Source organism: Plasmodium berghei (genome assembly GCF_900002375.2).
Source record: "Plasmodium berghei ANKA genome assembly, chromosome: 11".
In the NCBI taxonomy this organism is placed as follows: Eukaryota; Apicomplexa; class Aconoidasida; order Haemosporida; family Plasmodiidae; genus Plasmodium; species Plasmodium berghei.
Window position 1 is genome coordinate 449,006 of NC_036169.2, and position 16,144 is coordinate 465,149.

The 16,144-nt window shown below is 20.5% G+C and overlaps 2 protein-coding genes across 2 annotated transcripts in view; one reads left to right on the forward strand and one right to left on the reverse strand.

Annotated features, from left to right (window-relative positions):
- Positions 1-13,417, forward strand: part of PBANKA_1111000 (RNA pseudouridylate synthase, putative) — a gene marked incomplete at both ends in the record, with an annotated part of 29,001 nt that extends 15,584 nt beyond the window's left edge. Inside the window, one exon of the mRNA XM_034565642.1 lies at positions 150-13,417. Coding sequence (XP_034422318.1) covers positions 150-13,417 — 13,268 coding nt within the window. The remainder of the gene's footprint in view (positions 1-149) is intronic.
- A 615-nt stretch (positions 13,418-14,032) lies between these two features.
- Positions 14,033-14,560, reverse strand: PBANKA_1111200 (apical rhoptry neck protein, putative; the record flags this gene model as incomplete). Its single annotated transcript, XM_034565643.1, has 1 exon — positions 14,033-14,560. The coding sequence occupies one exon, from the start codon at positions 14,558-14,560 to the stop codon at positions 14,033-14,035; it is 528 nt and encodes a 175-aa protein (XP_034422319.1).
- Positions 14,561-16,144: the final 1,584 nt, after the last annotated feature.

A 16,144-nucleotide genomic window follows, 5' to 3' on the forward strand; every position in this document is an offset into this window, starting at 1 on the left:
TATTTTTTTATATTTTTTTTTTTTTTTTCAAAAATTTTAAAACACTATGCATGCATTATCCCCATTTTCACCTGCACACATCATTTACATGTACATATACACACATATAATTATATACATGTTTACAACTTTTTTTTTTTTTTTTTTAGGAATAATTGTATGTCAATCAAAGCTGTTTCTTCAAGATTACATACTAAACTGGTTTATACCAAAAGTTAAGGAGAGAAAACTTATAAAAGATGATATTGATATTAAATTGGATGATATAAATGTTTATGAAGAGTCTGAATTATACTGCTTGGAAAAAATAAGAAAATTTTCATGTAGTATAAAAAAAATATTAAAGAAGCATAACGGTACAATTGTTATTCAAGTAAATAAATGTATTAATACAAACAAAATTAATATAAAATGTATTGAACATACAAAATTAAATAAAAATTTTTATTGTTCTATTTGCAAAAGTAATTATATATGTGTGTGTCATAAAAATAAAAAACAAGAACTCAGGAGAAAAATGAATTATTTAAAATGTCATGATGTATTATATAAAACAATAAAAAAAAAATATAGTGAAATAATCAATGATAATACAAAATGTGAAGATAATGAAATTGACACTCTTTCTGATCAATCCAATCATGATGAAATAAATACTGTTATTTCAAGTCATAATGAAAAAGATAAAATCAAAGAAGAAATCAATATTCAACAAAATAAATTTGAAAATAAATTTCTTATAAATAAAGATCAACAATCATTTTATAAACTTTGTGAACATCTTGATATATTAAATGAATTAAATCCGTATGAACATTCATATAGATCGTCCAATAGTTCAATATTATGTATATCCAGTGACAGTAGTATATCAAACATTTCTGAAGATGACAATAAATGTTTGGATGAAATTGAAAATACTTGTTCATACTATATTAACAATATATCAAAAAAAAATATTATTGACAATACAATTAATTATGATGTATATAAATTTAACAACATAAAGTCAAACATGAAAATCCCATATAAAGAGTCCCTAACTACTCCTAATAATGTAAACCCTTATAAAATAAATTATTTGCCACATATTAATGATAAAGAAAAAAATTATATTGAAGAAATTATTTTACAAGAATTTAACAAGTTGGGAAAAGAAGGCTCTCAAAATATTGATAATTCTTATAAGCAAAATATTAAAAGTGTTAATAATGAAAATAGTAAAGAAGATAATCAAAATGATCTTTCTCAGTTCCACGATCAAACCGAAAATGTTGAGGGAAATTATAAAAGCTGTAAACATAACACCCCAATAAATGTGGATGAAATATTTAAAGGCAAAGATGTGGGTAATATCCCAAATATTAACATGTCTAAAAATATTAACAATGCAGAAACTGAACAAGAACAAAAAAACGCATATATCAACGATCCAGTTGTGCAAACAACAGATCAATTCAATGCGGCTGAAAAATCTCCAAAGAATAAAAAAAAAAAGAAAAAGTATGAAAAATATGACGAAGAAAAGGAAGAAAAGCATAACGAAACGAATATTTTAACTCAATCCAATAGCGCCAAATTAAACGAAAATGTTAAATCGAAAAGTGTTAGCAACCTTGTAAAGAAGGATAACCTAAAAATAACAACTAATGAAAATACAAGTGCAAATAAAAAGAAAAACGAACAAGAATCAAAGAATAATTATGAAACCAATAATAAGGATAATGATATTAACGACAAAAATGATAATAGCCCAAAAAGTAATAAAAGTAAAAGTGGAGATGGCAATAAAAGTGGAAAAAATAATAATGAAAGCGATGAAAATAGTGACAATAAAAAGAAAAATGAAGATTGTAATAAAAAAAGTAAAAAGAATAAAAAAAACAAAAATAAAAATAAAAAAACAAATGAAAGTGAAGATAGTAAAGATGGAAAAGTTAATAACGACATGAATAAGACAAATACAGAGGAAAATAATAAGCAAAATTTCAATGATCTAAATGAAATTATAAATAATTATTTTTGTAAACCTGTTACAGATTATATAAAAAATTGTGATAAAATAGAATTACTTGCATCCTATATTTATAATGAATTAATTGAAATAACAAAAAAAAAAATAAAAAAAAATGCAATAAAAGTAGAAAATATTTCAAATGATGGATATTTAGCAATTGGTGAAGAATTTCTAAATGTAATGAATAAAATAATTCTAATTATAAATTTAAAATTTAATGATGATGGAGCAATAAAAAAATATGACGATTTAAAAAATCATGATGACAATAATAACAAAACTAAAACTGAAGGGTATGATTATCAAAATGAGACAGAAAACATAGAGTTTGAAAAATATAATATATATAATAATGAAAATGTGATAAAATTTATAAATTTGTTGAAAAAAAAAATAATTTTCAAAATTTTATTCCCAGATATACCTAGTGATAAAAATAAAAATAAAAATAAAAAAAATATAAAAAAAAAAAAACAAGTCGATGTTAAATATGTATATGATGTATTTAAAAGAGATTGCACATTTTATGATAAAATATTAATATTAATACAACACATATTAGATATAAATATGAGGACAAACATATTCTTATTTGTTTACTTATTTGTGGGAAAATATTTATCTTTTATTGATTTAGATATCATTTTAAATATTATGATTAATTATAATGAATATATATATTATAACAAAGTCAATATAGAAAATTCACTTTTTAATGAAATGTCTAATAACTTCATATATGACATAGAATATAATAATTCAGAATTACAAATATTATCAAATTTTGAAACAAAAAATAAAAACATAAAACTGGAATCAAATAAAGAATCTATAACAGGAGATGAACATAATACATTTAATGTAGAAAAAAAAATGAAAAAGAAAAATAGTGATGAAGATAATGGACCAGATGATGAATTAGTGGATATAAACATAAGTAGAATAATTTATTTTTTAATCTTAATTAGTAATAAAAAAATAATTAATGAACTAACTAATGAAAAAATTGTTTTTAAAGAAACTGGAAATAAATTATACTTAGAAATAAATAAAAAATATTATGAAAATTTAAATACTGATTATATTAAAATGATAAAAGAAAGTTTTGTAAAAGATTTAAAAGAAAATTATGTTATAGATTTAAAATTTTTAGAAACAATTACACTGAATAATATAATAAATAAGGAAAACGAATCATATACACAATTGTATGTTGCAAACAATTTGAATAATTTAGAAATTAAAAATATTTATAATAATGCTAGTGATTTAAACAAAAATGTGGATATAGATGATAATCGAATCAAATATGAAAATGAAGAAAACAAAAAAGATAGATTATTAAATTCTTATGAAAAAAACAATATATCAACAATTACTGATTCAGATTTATATAATGAAAATACTTTAAAAAAATATATGATAATATATAATTATATTAAATTTAAATTAAGTTTTAAAATAGCTATAAAAAAAATAAATACACTAAAAGATCAAGTTTCTTTTTATTCACTAGTTTTTAGACATTGTACTTCTATAATAAACACATTACATAATATTTATGTTACAAAAAATAATCAGAAAAAATTATCAATTCCAAATATTTCTATAAATTGTAAAAATTTGTTTGATGTTAATATTAATGATATCATTAAATTAAAAGAAATATATGAAAAATATGTTAAATATAATAATAAAAAAAATATTTTAAAAGATTTATACTTAATCAAAGGAATGGATAATATATTATTAATTAATCCACATAATAATGAAAAAACAGCTTTTATTCTTGATTTATTTCTAAACTCAGATTTAGGAATTTCCTACAAAAATATTATCAACAATTTTAATACCACAAATGATCAAAATTTCGATTCAAACATTTTTATAAATTCTACAAATCTTTTAAATAGTAATGCTAGAAAATCACATCTAAAAATAACAGAATCAAATATTATGACATATAATAAAGAAAATAAAATTAATACATCTAAAACTAGCATGTCGATTCCTGAGAATAATATAAATGAAATCTATTTATTATCAAATAATGAAAATATTCTAAATGATAAAAAACTTGGAATCAAAAATGTTATTACGTCTACAATGTATGATCAAACAAGTATTAATAAAAACGAATCACATTATAAACAACTCAATCCATCAAATTCTGGACGGAATGCATCTATACCATTAACAAATTGTGGAAAAAATAACAACATTTTAATTGAAGGAAATATTAATGATACATCTATAGAATTAGATGAAGTGCTAACAAATGAAATGATTACAAATCGAAAAATGACTGGACAATTAGAAAATGGTAAATATATGAAAAAAAATATTTTACCTTCTATTAGTTATAAAAGTGGAACAGAAATTGTAACAACAAAAGGAGATGATATAAATTTAAATAATATGATAAATGATGAATCAGTATCAAACAAATATATAAAAAATAAGTTCAAAAGAATATATAATAAAGATATTCCATATATATGCAATGAAGGAAAAACTTGGATGGTTATTTATAAACCCGCATATTATCATTGCTCAGCATATACGTCCCATAATAGATATAATTTTTTAGTAAATATTAATAAGTATAGCGATTATTTTTATAATATATTAGAAAAAATATGTATAAAATGTAAAATAAAAACCAAATTTATGTGTGCTCCATGCAAAGAAATGGAAAATATTTGTAATAAATGTGAAAATGTAATATCAAAATTATGCTCTAAATGTAATTTATTAATAAAAAAAAATAGAGACGTATTTAAAATTATTAATAATATATCATTAAATGATGTTATATATAGTGGACGAGTTGAATCTTTTCATTTATTTATGATGAAATCTTTCCCAAATTTAGAAACTGTAAAAAAATGGCATAAATTAGAATGTGGATTATGTCATAGAATCGATTTAGAAACATCTGGAAGTTTAATTATTGCTAAAACAAAAGATGCCAGAGATTTCCTTTTTGATCAATTTAGAAAAAGAAATGTATATAAAGAATACATCTTACTATGTCATGGTCGAATTAAAAAGAAAAAAGGATTTATTAATAAATCAATACAAACTCATGAATATAACAACTTTCATAGTAAAAGCCATTTTAGTTTAGTAGTTAAAACTGGTGGAACAGATGCTTATACAGAATATAATTGTGTTAAAATATATAAATTAAAAAGAAATATTCAAGATATCATAAAAGAAGTAATGGATGGAAAATATAATTGTAATAGTACTATAAAAAAAGATATAAACAAAGAAATATATTGTAATGATTATTATAAATTTCTAGATGAAAATAAAAAAAATCTTAACAAAATTGTGCAAAGATGGGTTGCTACAGAACCATCTAATAATCACATTAATATTGATAATAATATAGAAATGGATGGGAAATTTGTTTATCCTTATTATTATGGTCAAGATGATGATAACTCAGATTCTTTACAAACTACCATAAAAATTATTGCAAACTATAATTCGGACTCTCAATTAGTTGAATATCGAAAAATAAAAAAAAAAAAACAAAGAATTAAATTTCAAAAAGAAATACGAAAGCTTATCAAAAACCGAGAAAAAAATAATCCAAATACAGATGTAAAACAAGACTACATAAACTCAGAAAATATTTTTGACATTTTTGATACTGATAATGAAGATGATGAAAATGATGAAGATAATGAAAAAGAAGAAGAATCATGTTATAAAAATTTATCAAAAAAAAAAAAATTGTTACGAAAACTAAGTCTTTTAAAATATAATAATAAAAAAGATAAAATCATTTATGGTTATACATCCTCTATAAATAGAAAAGTTTGTCATCATTTATGCTTTAGATGTAATTCAATATCTGACGAATATTTTTATACTGATCCTAAAGATATAGAAACATATACTAAAGAATTTACTTTATGTAATGTTAAGATACACACTGGCCGAACTCATCAAATCCGTGTGCATATGAGGCATATCGGCCATCCATTAGTTTCAGATAAAAAATATTTAAATTCATCTTTGAGCAATTTAGATAAATTTTGGTGTTTTAGAATGTTTTTACATTCCATTATTCTTGAATTTAATAATCCAGATTATTATTTTTATAATTTAAATGATGATATTTCAAAAAAAAGAACTAAAAAAAATATTCCTTCTAATAATAATTCATATAAAATACCAGAAAGAAGTGTTAAAGCGATATGTCCACTTGCTTGTGATTTACAAACAGCACTTAACCATGAATTACAAATTGTTGATGTTTTAGAAGATGAAAATACATATATTAATAAAATACTTAAAATGAATATTAATGATAAAAGAAGTGAAGCTATGAAAAATGCCAAACCAATTATAGAAATACACAAAATGAATAATGTAATATTTGGAGCTGATGATAATAGAAATTTGTCAATGGAACTTATTAAAGATAAACAACAAAATCAACAACAAAGCGAAGAAATCGAAACAGATTTTAACAAATCAAAAGACCTTATACCTAAACAAGCATACACAAAAGATGAATATCAACCATATTATGAAAATAGTGATGAATATGAACATGATCAAGATTTTGATACTTTTGATGATGAAGTGTTCAGAGAAAATGAAGAGGAAGAAGAAGAAGAAAATGAAAATGAAAATGAAGAGGAAGAAGAAGAAGAAAATGAAAATGAAAATGAAAATGAAAATGAAGAGGATGAAGAAGATAAGATCGACCATAAAAAATATGCTGAACAAACTGAGAAAAATAAAAAAGTGAAAAATATTAAAGAAAATATATTTCTAGATGTAAACAAAAACCAAACGAACAAACTACTAAAATCTGATAAAAATATAAAAGAAAAAAAAATAACAAAAGTATCTCCAGAAAATACGCCAATAATTTCAACAAATGAAATAAAACTTGAACAAGATAATAAAAATGATAAATTGGTAAAACGATTTGAAAATGATGATGATAATAGTCTTAATGACGAAGAAATACATAAATCACTTTATTTAGATGCAGTAGATATTCATAATAGTAATAATAAAAAATACATTTTGAAGGTAAATCATGATAATTTTTTCAAAAGTAGAAATAAATCAAAAGAAAAACACAAAAATAGTAATCCTGGAAAAAAAAAAGAAAATAATGAACAAGCATGTAAAAATAATTATAATGATAGTGAAATAGATGGAAAAACAGATTTTAGTTTTTTAATAAACGAAATAAAAATAGTTTTAGAAAACATAATAATGAATAGCATTGCTTTTAAAATAATTTCTTATCTATTCAAATTAAAAGAAGCATTATTCTGTATATTAAATGTATTTGGTAAAGATATAAAAAAAAAAAAACAAAAAAAAAATATTATTAAAATTAATTTAATAGAATTGTTTAAAAAAAATAAAGAAAAAAAAATCTCAAACGATTTTATATATGAAATAGCATTATGTATTAGCCATTTTTTTAAAAATAATAATATACACATTAAAAAAAGAAAAGAAGAATTTATTATATATACACAACAAAAAAATATTAAAAATTTAAATAAACATATAAATAATGTAACTAATCCTGAACAACTCAACACTTCATCACCCCATATACCAAACATTAACAAAAATATTATTATAGAAAAATTTTATAATATTTTATATAATATGAATTATTTCCTAAAAGAATACGGAATCAATACAAATTCAAATGTAAAAAAACAAATAATAGATAAAATTAAAATCGTATATTTACAAATTACTAATGTCTTTGTTATTATTATTAAAACATTAAATGGAAAAATACACATAAATGATCATTTTGAAATAAATAAAACAACTCCTTTAAATAAAATCGATCTATTCTTCTTACTATACAAATTGTATGAACAAAAAAAAAATGAATTAGAAAATAATAAGAAAAAGAAAAAAAATTCAAAAAAAAAATTCAAAAATAAAATAACTAATGAACAAAATGAATTAATGGAAGAAATTAAAAAAAATATACTTAAAATTTATTACATGAATTATAATGAAAATATTTTCAAAAAAAATAACATATATTTTGATTATAAAAGACAAGACATATTAGAGGAAATAAATGTTGAAAATATAAACTATGATAATAAATCTATAAAAGAAAATGAAATTAATATTATTGGCGAATATTCCAATTTTCATAATAATCAAATTGATATTATAAAGAATTATAATTTGATGGATAAATCAATAAACATGACAAATATAAATAAACAATTAGAATTAAAAAAAAATATAATATTTACTCCACCCAATCAAGACAAATGTAATACATTATTACATATATATTCTTGTAACGATAATAAAAATGAAAATACAAATGTTAATAATTCAATCTTAATCAATCAAACTAACAACAATATAAATACTGATCAAATAAAACTTGACATATATGATGCTACTAAAATGAATTATCAAAGAATGAGCGAAAGATATAAAACTAATTTAAAAATTCCACAAATCATGTTAAATGAAAATAAAGAAAATATAAATACGAGAAGTAATCCTTTATTTGAGAGTCAAAATAGTAATAGTTGTATTGACATTGATGAAAATAACTTTATGAATAATAATAATAACGGAATTGGAAATCGAATTAAAAGTTATTCTTATAACAATATAGACAACAATATATCACAAGCATATATAAATAGCACAAGACAATCTATAAATAACAATTACTATAAAATAGAAAATATTCAAAATAAATTCTTAGATATTGATAATGAAAAAAATATTATAAATATAAAAAATTTTGCTAATATAAATGAAAATAAAAAATTATTTAACATTCCTAATGAAAGCTTTGTAGATGCATATACAAAAAGAAGTTCAAATGATATGTTTATAAATAAAGGAAATAATACAATTATAATGAATACTGGAAAAGCCAATATGGTAATAACGGGAAATGAAACTAATTCCTTGACAAAAATACAAGATATGGATTACAGATTGAATGAAATGAATATAGATGGAACTTCAAATGTAGAAGAAAATGTGTATAAAAATTTTGTCAATGAAATTGAAGAAATAAAAATAGAAACAAAAAAATGTGAAGAAAATTATGAAAAAGAAATGTTGGAAATTAAAAAAATTAAAAATGAAATAAAATATATTAAAGAAAATAAAACAAATGAGGAAATATGTCAAAAATTTGCAGATATAAATATAAATAATTTTACTGTTATATTATTAAATTCATATAAAATATATGGCTTAAATCTTTTTATAAAACTATTAGTATATGATAATAATATCCCTCATTTTAATGAATTTAAAAAACAAGATCAAACAAATATTGAATTTTTTATAAACATATCTATTGATAAAATATTTGATCATTTATTATTAAATAATACAATTTCGAATATTAATATTAAAAAATTAAAAGAAAAATTTATACAAGGGCAACCAGCTTTTGAATCTATTCGAAATGATGCATGTAAACTAATTGAAGAAAATATTAAAGATCAAAATTTTATATATATATTCTGGAGGCATGTATATATACATGATATATATGAAAGAAAACAAATTATTTATGATTTTCTAATTAAGCTTATAGATAAAACTATTGAAAAATATATAATTGTTGAATATATAAATATAAGACGAAATGATATATATGAACAAATGTATAACTTATTAAATAAAAATAAAAATGACACAAATAATATAAATCACATTTCTTTTAATCCACAATATAATGATACTATAAATTCAGATCAAGTATTGTCTCATAACACTCTTATTTATAATAATAATAATAACAACAGTAATAATAATAACAATAGTAATGATAACAATAGTAATAATAATAATAGTAATAATAATAATAGTAATAATAATAGTAATAATAATAGTAATAGTAATAATAATAATAGTAATAGTAATAATAATAATAGTAATAATAATAGTAATAATAATAGTAATAATAATAGTAATAATAATAATAGTAATAGTAATAATAATAATAGGAATAATAATAAATCGAATATAACCCCTCATAATATATTTCAAAAGCTTTCAGCACATAACATAAGAATTGATAGCAATAATTCAAATGTTCTACATAATCTAAATCTAAAAAACGTTAGAGATGTTAAATTAGATGAACGAGAGCAAATCCCAAATTTTTATTTTTCAAACGAATTTAATTTAGAAAAAAAAAACAAAGAAAATATGATTTCTAGTAATAATAAAATAAATGAAAACAATTTTTTTATTAAAGGAAACTACAACCCTAACATCAATAATCTCCTTTTTGAAAATTATAATTTAGATAAAATAAATAATTATTATGATTCAACAAATGTTAAAGGAAGGAATTATCGTGAATCTGTAGATACTAAAGATATAAATTATCATTCCATGTCATATCATAATATTATTCAAGTTGATAAATCATGTTCAAATATATTTAACGAAAATAGAGATGAAACTCAAAATAACATATATAATAAAACCCATAGTAGTAGTAATAATAATAATAGATTGGTGTATGCTTCTAAAAATATAGAAGATATGACTAGAAGCATAAGTAATCATAACTTTTTTGACAAAAATAAATTAAAAAATATCGAACCATTTAACAATACAACAAATTCAATATATCTAAAAAATAAATTTAGAAACGAAGCAAATGGTATACGAATAAATAACAATTTAAAAACAAATTCATTTAGTGCATATAATATGAATTATTATATTCATAATAATCAACAAAATGAAGAAAAACATAATATTATGAATAATAATAAAAATATAGATCCTAATTCAAATTTTATCAAATCCAATTATATAAATGATGAAAACATTGAACCCATACATCATTATTTAAGCTCATCTGCTGATGTAACTCCCAAAGGTGAAAATAATATTATAAATGAGCATATGAATAATAATAAAATAGAAAAATATAATAATAGACAAATGTTTTTAGATAATTATAAATCATCAATACAACATTATTTTAGTAACAATATAAGAGATTCAAACTTGTTAAAGAAAGGAAACCAACACGAAAATATATCGAATGATATAAATAATTTATTAATAAAAAAAAAAAATCAATGTATATTTTATGACAATAATGTTAAATCAAACGAAGAAAATATAGGTGAAAAAAATGGTAATAATAATGATGATGCCCAATTTATTGATAAACATCTAACCGTTGATACTGAACATGCAACAACCATTTTAGAAAATAATATTAAAAATAATTATTCAAAAAAACTTAAAAGTATTATGTCAAATATATTGTTTAAAAATAATATAGATAAAACAATAGATGATGACCACCCTAATGCTACAAATAGCGTAATAAATAATTTTGATATATTAGGATGCAGAAATTTTGATGATTTCAAAAAAATAAATGAAAATGATGATATTATGGATTCAAATCAAAATGAATACAATAAAAATAAAATAACTGATAATCATTCAAATATTAATAAAAATGGAGCTACAGATCCAAATGATAAGTGCTTAGAATTGTTCAACAGTATAACTAGCCATTTCACATTATCAAATAATTTAATAAATAAAAAAAATAATATAGCTAGCGACTATAAAGATATTGGAGACGAAAAGAAAGAAATTATATTAAGTAATAACACTGATACTAATATTAACTCTGATATTTTAATGCAATATAATAGATTATATAAAGGAAATGAAAAATTAGTTAGACAAAATAGTGTTGAAAGGAATATAGAAACACGTGGACAAAATATTTCTATGGCTAGCTATATCGAAAATAATAATAGTAATAATATGAACATGGTCAGGCGAAATGGAAATAATAGTAACAATATCTTAAATACTAACCCCACTATTAATAATATACACCATTTTAAATATTCAAATATATTTAAAAATAATGCTAATTATGAAAATGATAATATGAAAACTCCTAACGAATCAAATATTATGAACATACTAGCCGAATTAAATAATAGCCAAAATAATTCAAAAAATATACGAAATGAAACATCGAATATGGAGTCTTTACCACATACTGTTGATAATTTGTCACACATTAATAATAGAAATTCTCATACTAATTTTGATATTTTAAATAGAGATAATGCACAAATAATTCCAGAACAAAGAAAAATAAACGATAATATTAGAAATTCTAATGGCTCACCAAGGTCAAATATTAACATGAACGAGTCAGGTATTATAATGGATGCAATCGGAACAAATCATGCTAACTATAATAACATATATGATAATAATACTAATTCATATATTTTCAAAAAAAATTTTGGAATTAATTCACAAACAAATTTTGAAAAAGAAGAAAACCAACACATAAATGCTAATGACCATATAAAACAAAGAAATTTTATACAAACTAAAGATTTAATAAACAGTGATAATATAGGAAATGGAAATGAAAATATTAGAAGAATACCATGTAATGAAATAAATATAAATAATTTTAATAGAAGTTTAAATAAAGGACATATAAATAAATACACTAGTTCTTGTTCGGATATTAAAAATATATACCAAGAATATGATGATTATATAAATAATAAATATGAGCAAATAAATTCTAATCCCATAACACAAAAATATTTAAGCAAAACTTTTTCTAATTTAGATGTAATACACAAATATAAAGATTCAGATGAAGATTCCCATCAAATACCATGTATGATTGTAAACCAAAGAAATGAAATGATAAATACAAATACAGATAACAATGATAATGAACAAAATTATAGAAACAATAGCAGTAGCAGCCTTCACAGTAACAGTGGTTATTCTTATATGAATCAAAAAAATAGTAAAATAAACATAACGCAAGATGAAAACATATTAAAAACTCCAATTGCAAATAATACTTTATTTAACGGACCAAATAACAACACACCAAATATGAACCAAAATTTTGGTATTAACAATTTCCCACTATATATGAATAAAAATATGATTGATTTTAGTGTAAATAAAAATTTCGATTTTAAAAATAATAAAGATATATATATGAATACTAATGGACATATTTTTTTTCAAAATCCAAACAATGATGTGAATCCAAATAGATATATTGATATTAACTGTGGTAATAACACCGTTTATAAAAAAACAAACTCCAATGTAAATACAAATTATTTACCATTTAAAGATACACGAATAGATGCCCATGACGATTATTTATTAAGTAGACAAATATATAAAGATTTAAACATACAAAATGAAAAAAGTATTAATAACAATAAAAATACCCCCCTCCATAATTCTAATTTAAATTTGGTTACAAATCCAATTGAACATGATGATAGAAACAATAGTAGCACAAAAGTTGCTGATGAAGATGAAAATAAAAATGAACAAAACAAGTAAACAAATTTTCACGTTTTAAAAAATTATTTTAATAAAAATTGTAGTATACCTCTTAATAATAATACTTCCTGACTTTACCATGCAAAATTATAAATTTTATCACTCATAATTTTTTCAAAAAAAAAAATAAATATTACTTCCATTATAACATTAAATATATGTATTATAGGTGTATTGTTAAGGAAAATGAAAAGTGGGCATATATTATCAAAATATTTAGAAAATGAAAAATTATTATTATAAATTTGTTTTTTCTGCAAAAATCAACTTTTAACTATATTTTTAATTTCGTTTCTGCTACTATAAAATCCACTTTAGTGGGTAAATTGGCTTTCATATGACAACAATTATTCTCCCAATATATATGTGCATTTTGTGTTACGATTTTCGAACAAATAATATTTTGAAAATTTTTCGCGCCAAATAAAGCATTCATACATATACATATATATATTTATTTACTTATTTATTTATTTAGTTATTTATTCATTTACTTACTTATTTACTTGCTTGCTTATACATGCGCGTGCATATTTACAACTCGCTTTCGTAATGCTGTAATTACACTACATATATATTTGTGTATTTTTTTATTTTCAAACTAATTAAAAATTCTTATAATTTAAAAAAAAATTTAAATATAAAAAAAGCTACAAGCACAACTACAGTAAATGATGTAACGAGAAAAATTATGTACAGAAAAGAATTTTTTCGTTCTTCATCAATTAACATATATTGTATTGTTGGACTTTTTTCAAAATTATAAAAATGGGCACCTGTTTCATTTGGGGGTATTGAACTTCCATTGGGGTACCCTGATGTGTGTGCAATAAATGGAAAAAAATTTAAAGACATAAATGAGTATGTACTTTTATTATTTCTTTTTTTATTTTTAATATTATGATTAATGGATTTTGTGGGATTATTATATTCATTTATTTGATTTTTATCTTTTTTTAAAAGATCTTGTACATATTCTGTATTATCATTATAATATTTATCTTTTATATCAATTGTATTTTTGTTGCCTAAATAATTTCTTAATTGTGCTTTTCTTTTTATATTTTTTTTGGATAAACAATAATTTATATTTATGTTTATATTTATTAATAAAATGAGAAAAAACAAATATATCTTCTTCATTTCGTAAAATGGGGAAATTTATTTTACAAAATCTTTATTCGATTTTTATATGTGCATATAATCTTTTGTTTTATATTGTATTGACGTCTTATCTGTAAAAAACAACAAAAAAAAGGAAAGTATATATCTTGGTCTTTTATTATTTATCGTATATATTTTATCTTTTCATTATACTTTTAAATAAATGAGTATACACAGATGTTTGGATATATCTATATAATATATGGCTACATATCCATTGAAATTCGTATTATAACTGTTGTTTATTTGTTATGGTTTTTATTATATTATTTATTATATTTTGTTATTATTTCATAATTTATTCATCTTGGCGAATTTATTATGTTTCATTCGTTTTACATTTATATCACATCCTATATTTGTCTAAATGATGTATACATTCCGCATAAAAAAATATACATAAACAAATATGCTTGTGCAAATAAGTGCTCAAAAAATTATATTTCCACTATTTTTGTATTTTATTTTTTATAACCATTTTTTAAGGAAAATATTTATATAATATCCATGTTATTTTCTATCAGATTTATTATAAATTATCAGCTTTTAAAAAAAATATATATAACATTTATATTAAAATTCAGAGTCTGTAATTCCTATACTAAATTATATATTTTCATTTATTACTAGCTTATATTTCCATATATTTCAAAGAAAAAAAAATGTGTATATATGCACTTTATTATACTTATCCATATTATATGAACATACATAATTAATTAAAAAAAATTATTATATAATCTTCTCATATACGTCTAAATACAACTTTTTTAAAAAATACTTTCTACATTCCAGTTGTCATTTCCATATAAACATTATTCGTTATTCCGAAGTATATACGAATATTTTATCAATATATATTTTTCCCGTTTTAATATATTTCTTGAAATTTTTATAAAACACTATTATTTATGCTTCTATTTGTTCGCATAATCTCCTATTTAACATACACTGTCATTTTGTTAGCTATTTTTTGCTATTTATTATTTTTTCTATAGATATTCATGTTTGTTTTTTTGCATTCTTAAATAATCTCTGGCCAGTGGGCGGCATAATGAACTATAGGTATGAATTCTTTCCATTTTTTTCATTCTTATTTTCACGATTATTAAAGACGAAGTATAAATAAACCATATATTGTGTTCATTATTCTAAGTTTAAACATTTTAAAAAAAGGTGTGCATATTATATCTTAAAAAAATAACTGGAAAATTTATTTTATATATATAAATATGTAGGTAAAAAAAATATTTCGACTTTTTACATAATTATTTGGTCCCTATTGTTTTTAAGTCAATCATTAATTTTCTAAGTCGTTATATATATATTTTTTTTCTTATCATATGTATTGTAATTATTTTTATTTATATTTTTTAAAAATAAGTTTATCATTATTATTGCTACTATTTTTAAAAAATGCTATAATATGAAAAAATAAAACCATCCTTTTCTTTACCATTTCTACTGTTTATCGATGTAATAATCGTCGTTTTTATGAACAATTCTTAAACAATTAAAATTTATTTATATTGGTTTGATATATACCTATATATTCTTTGTATA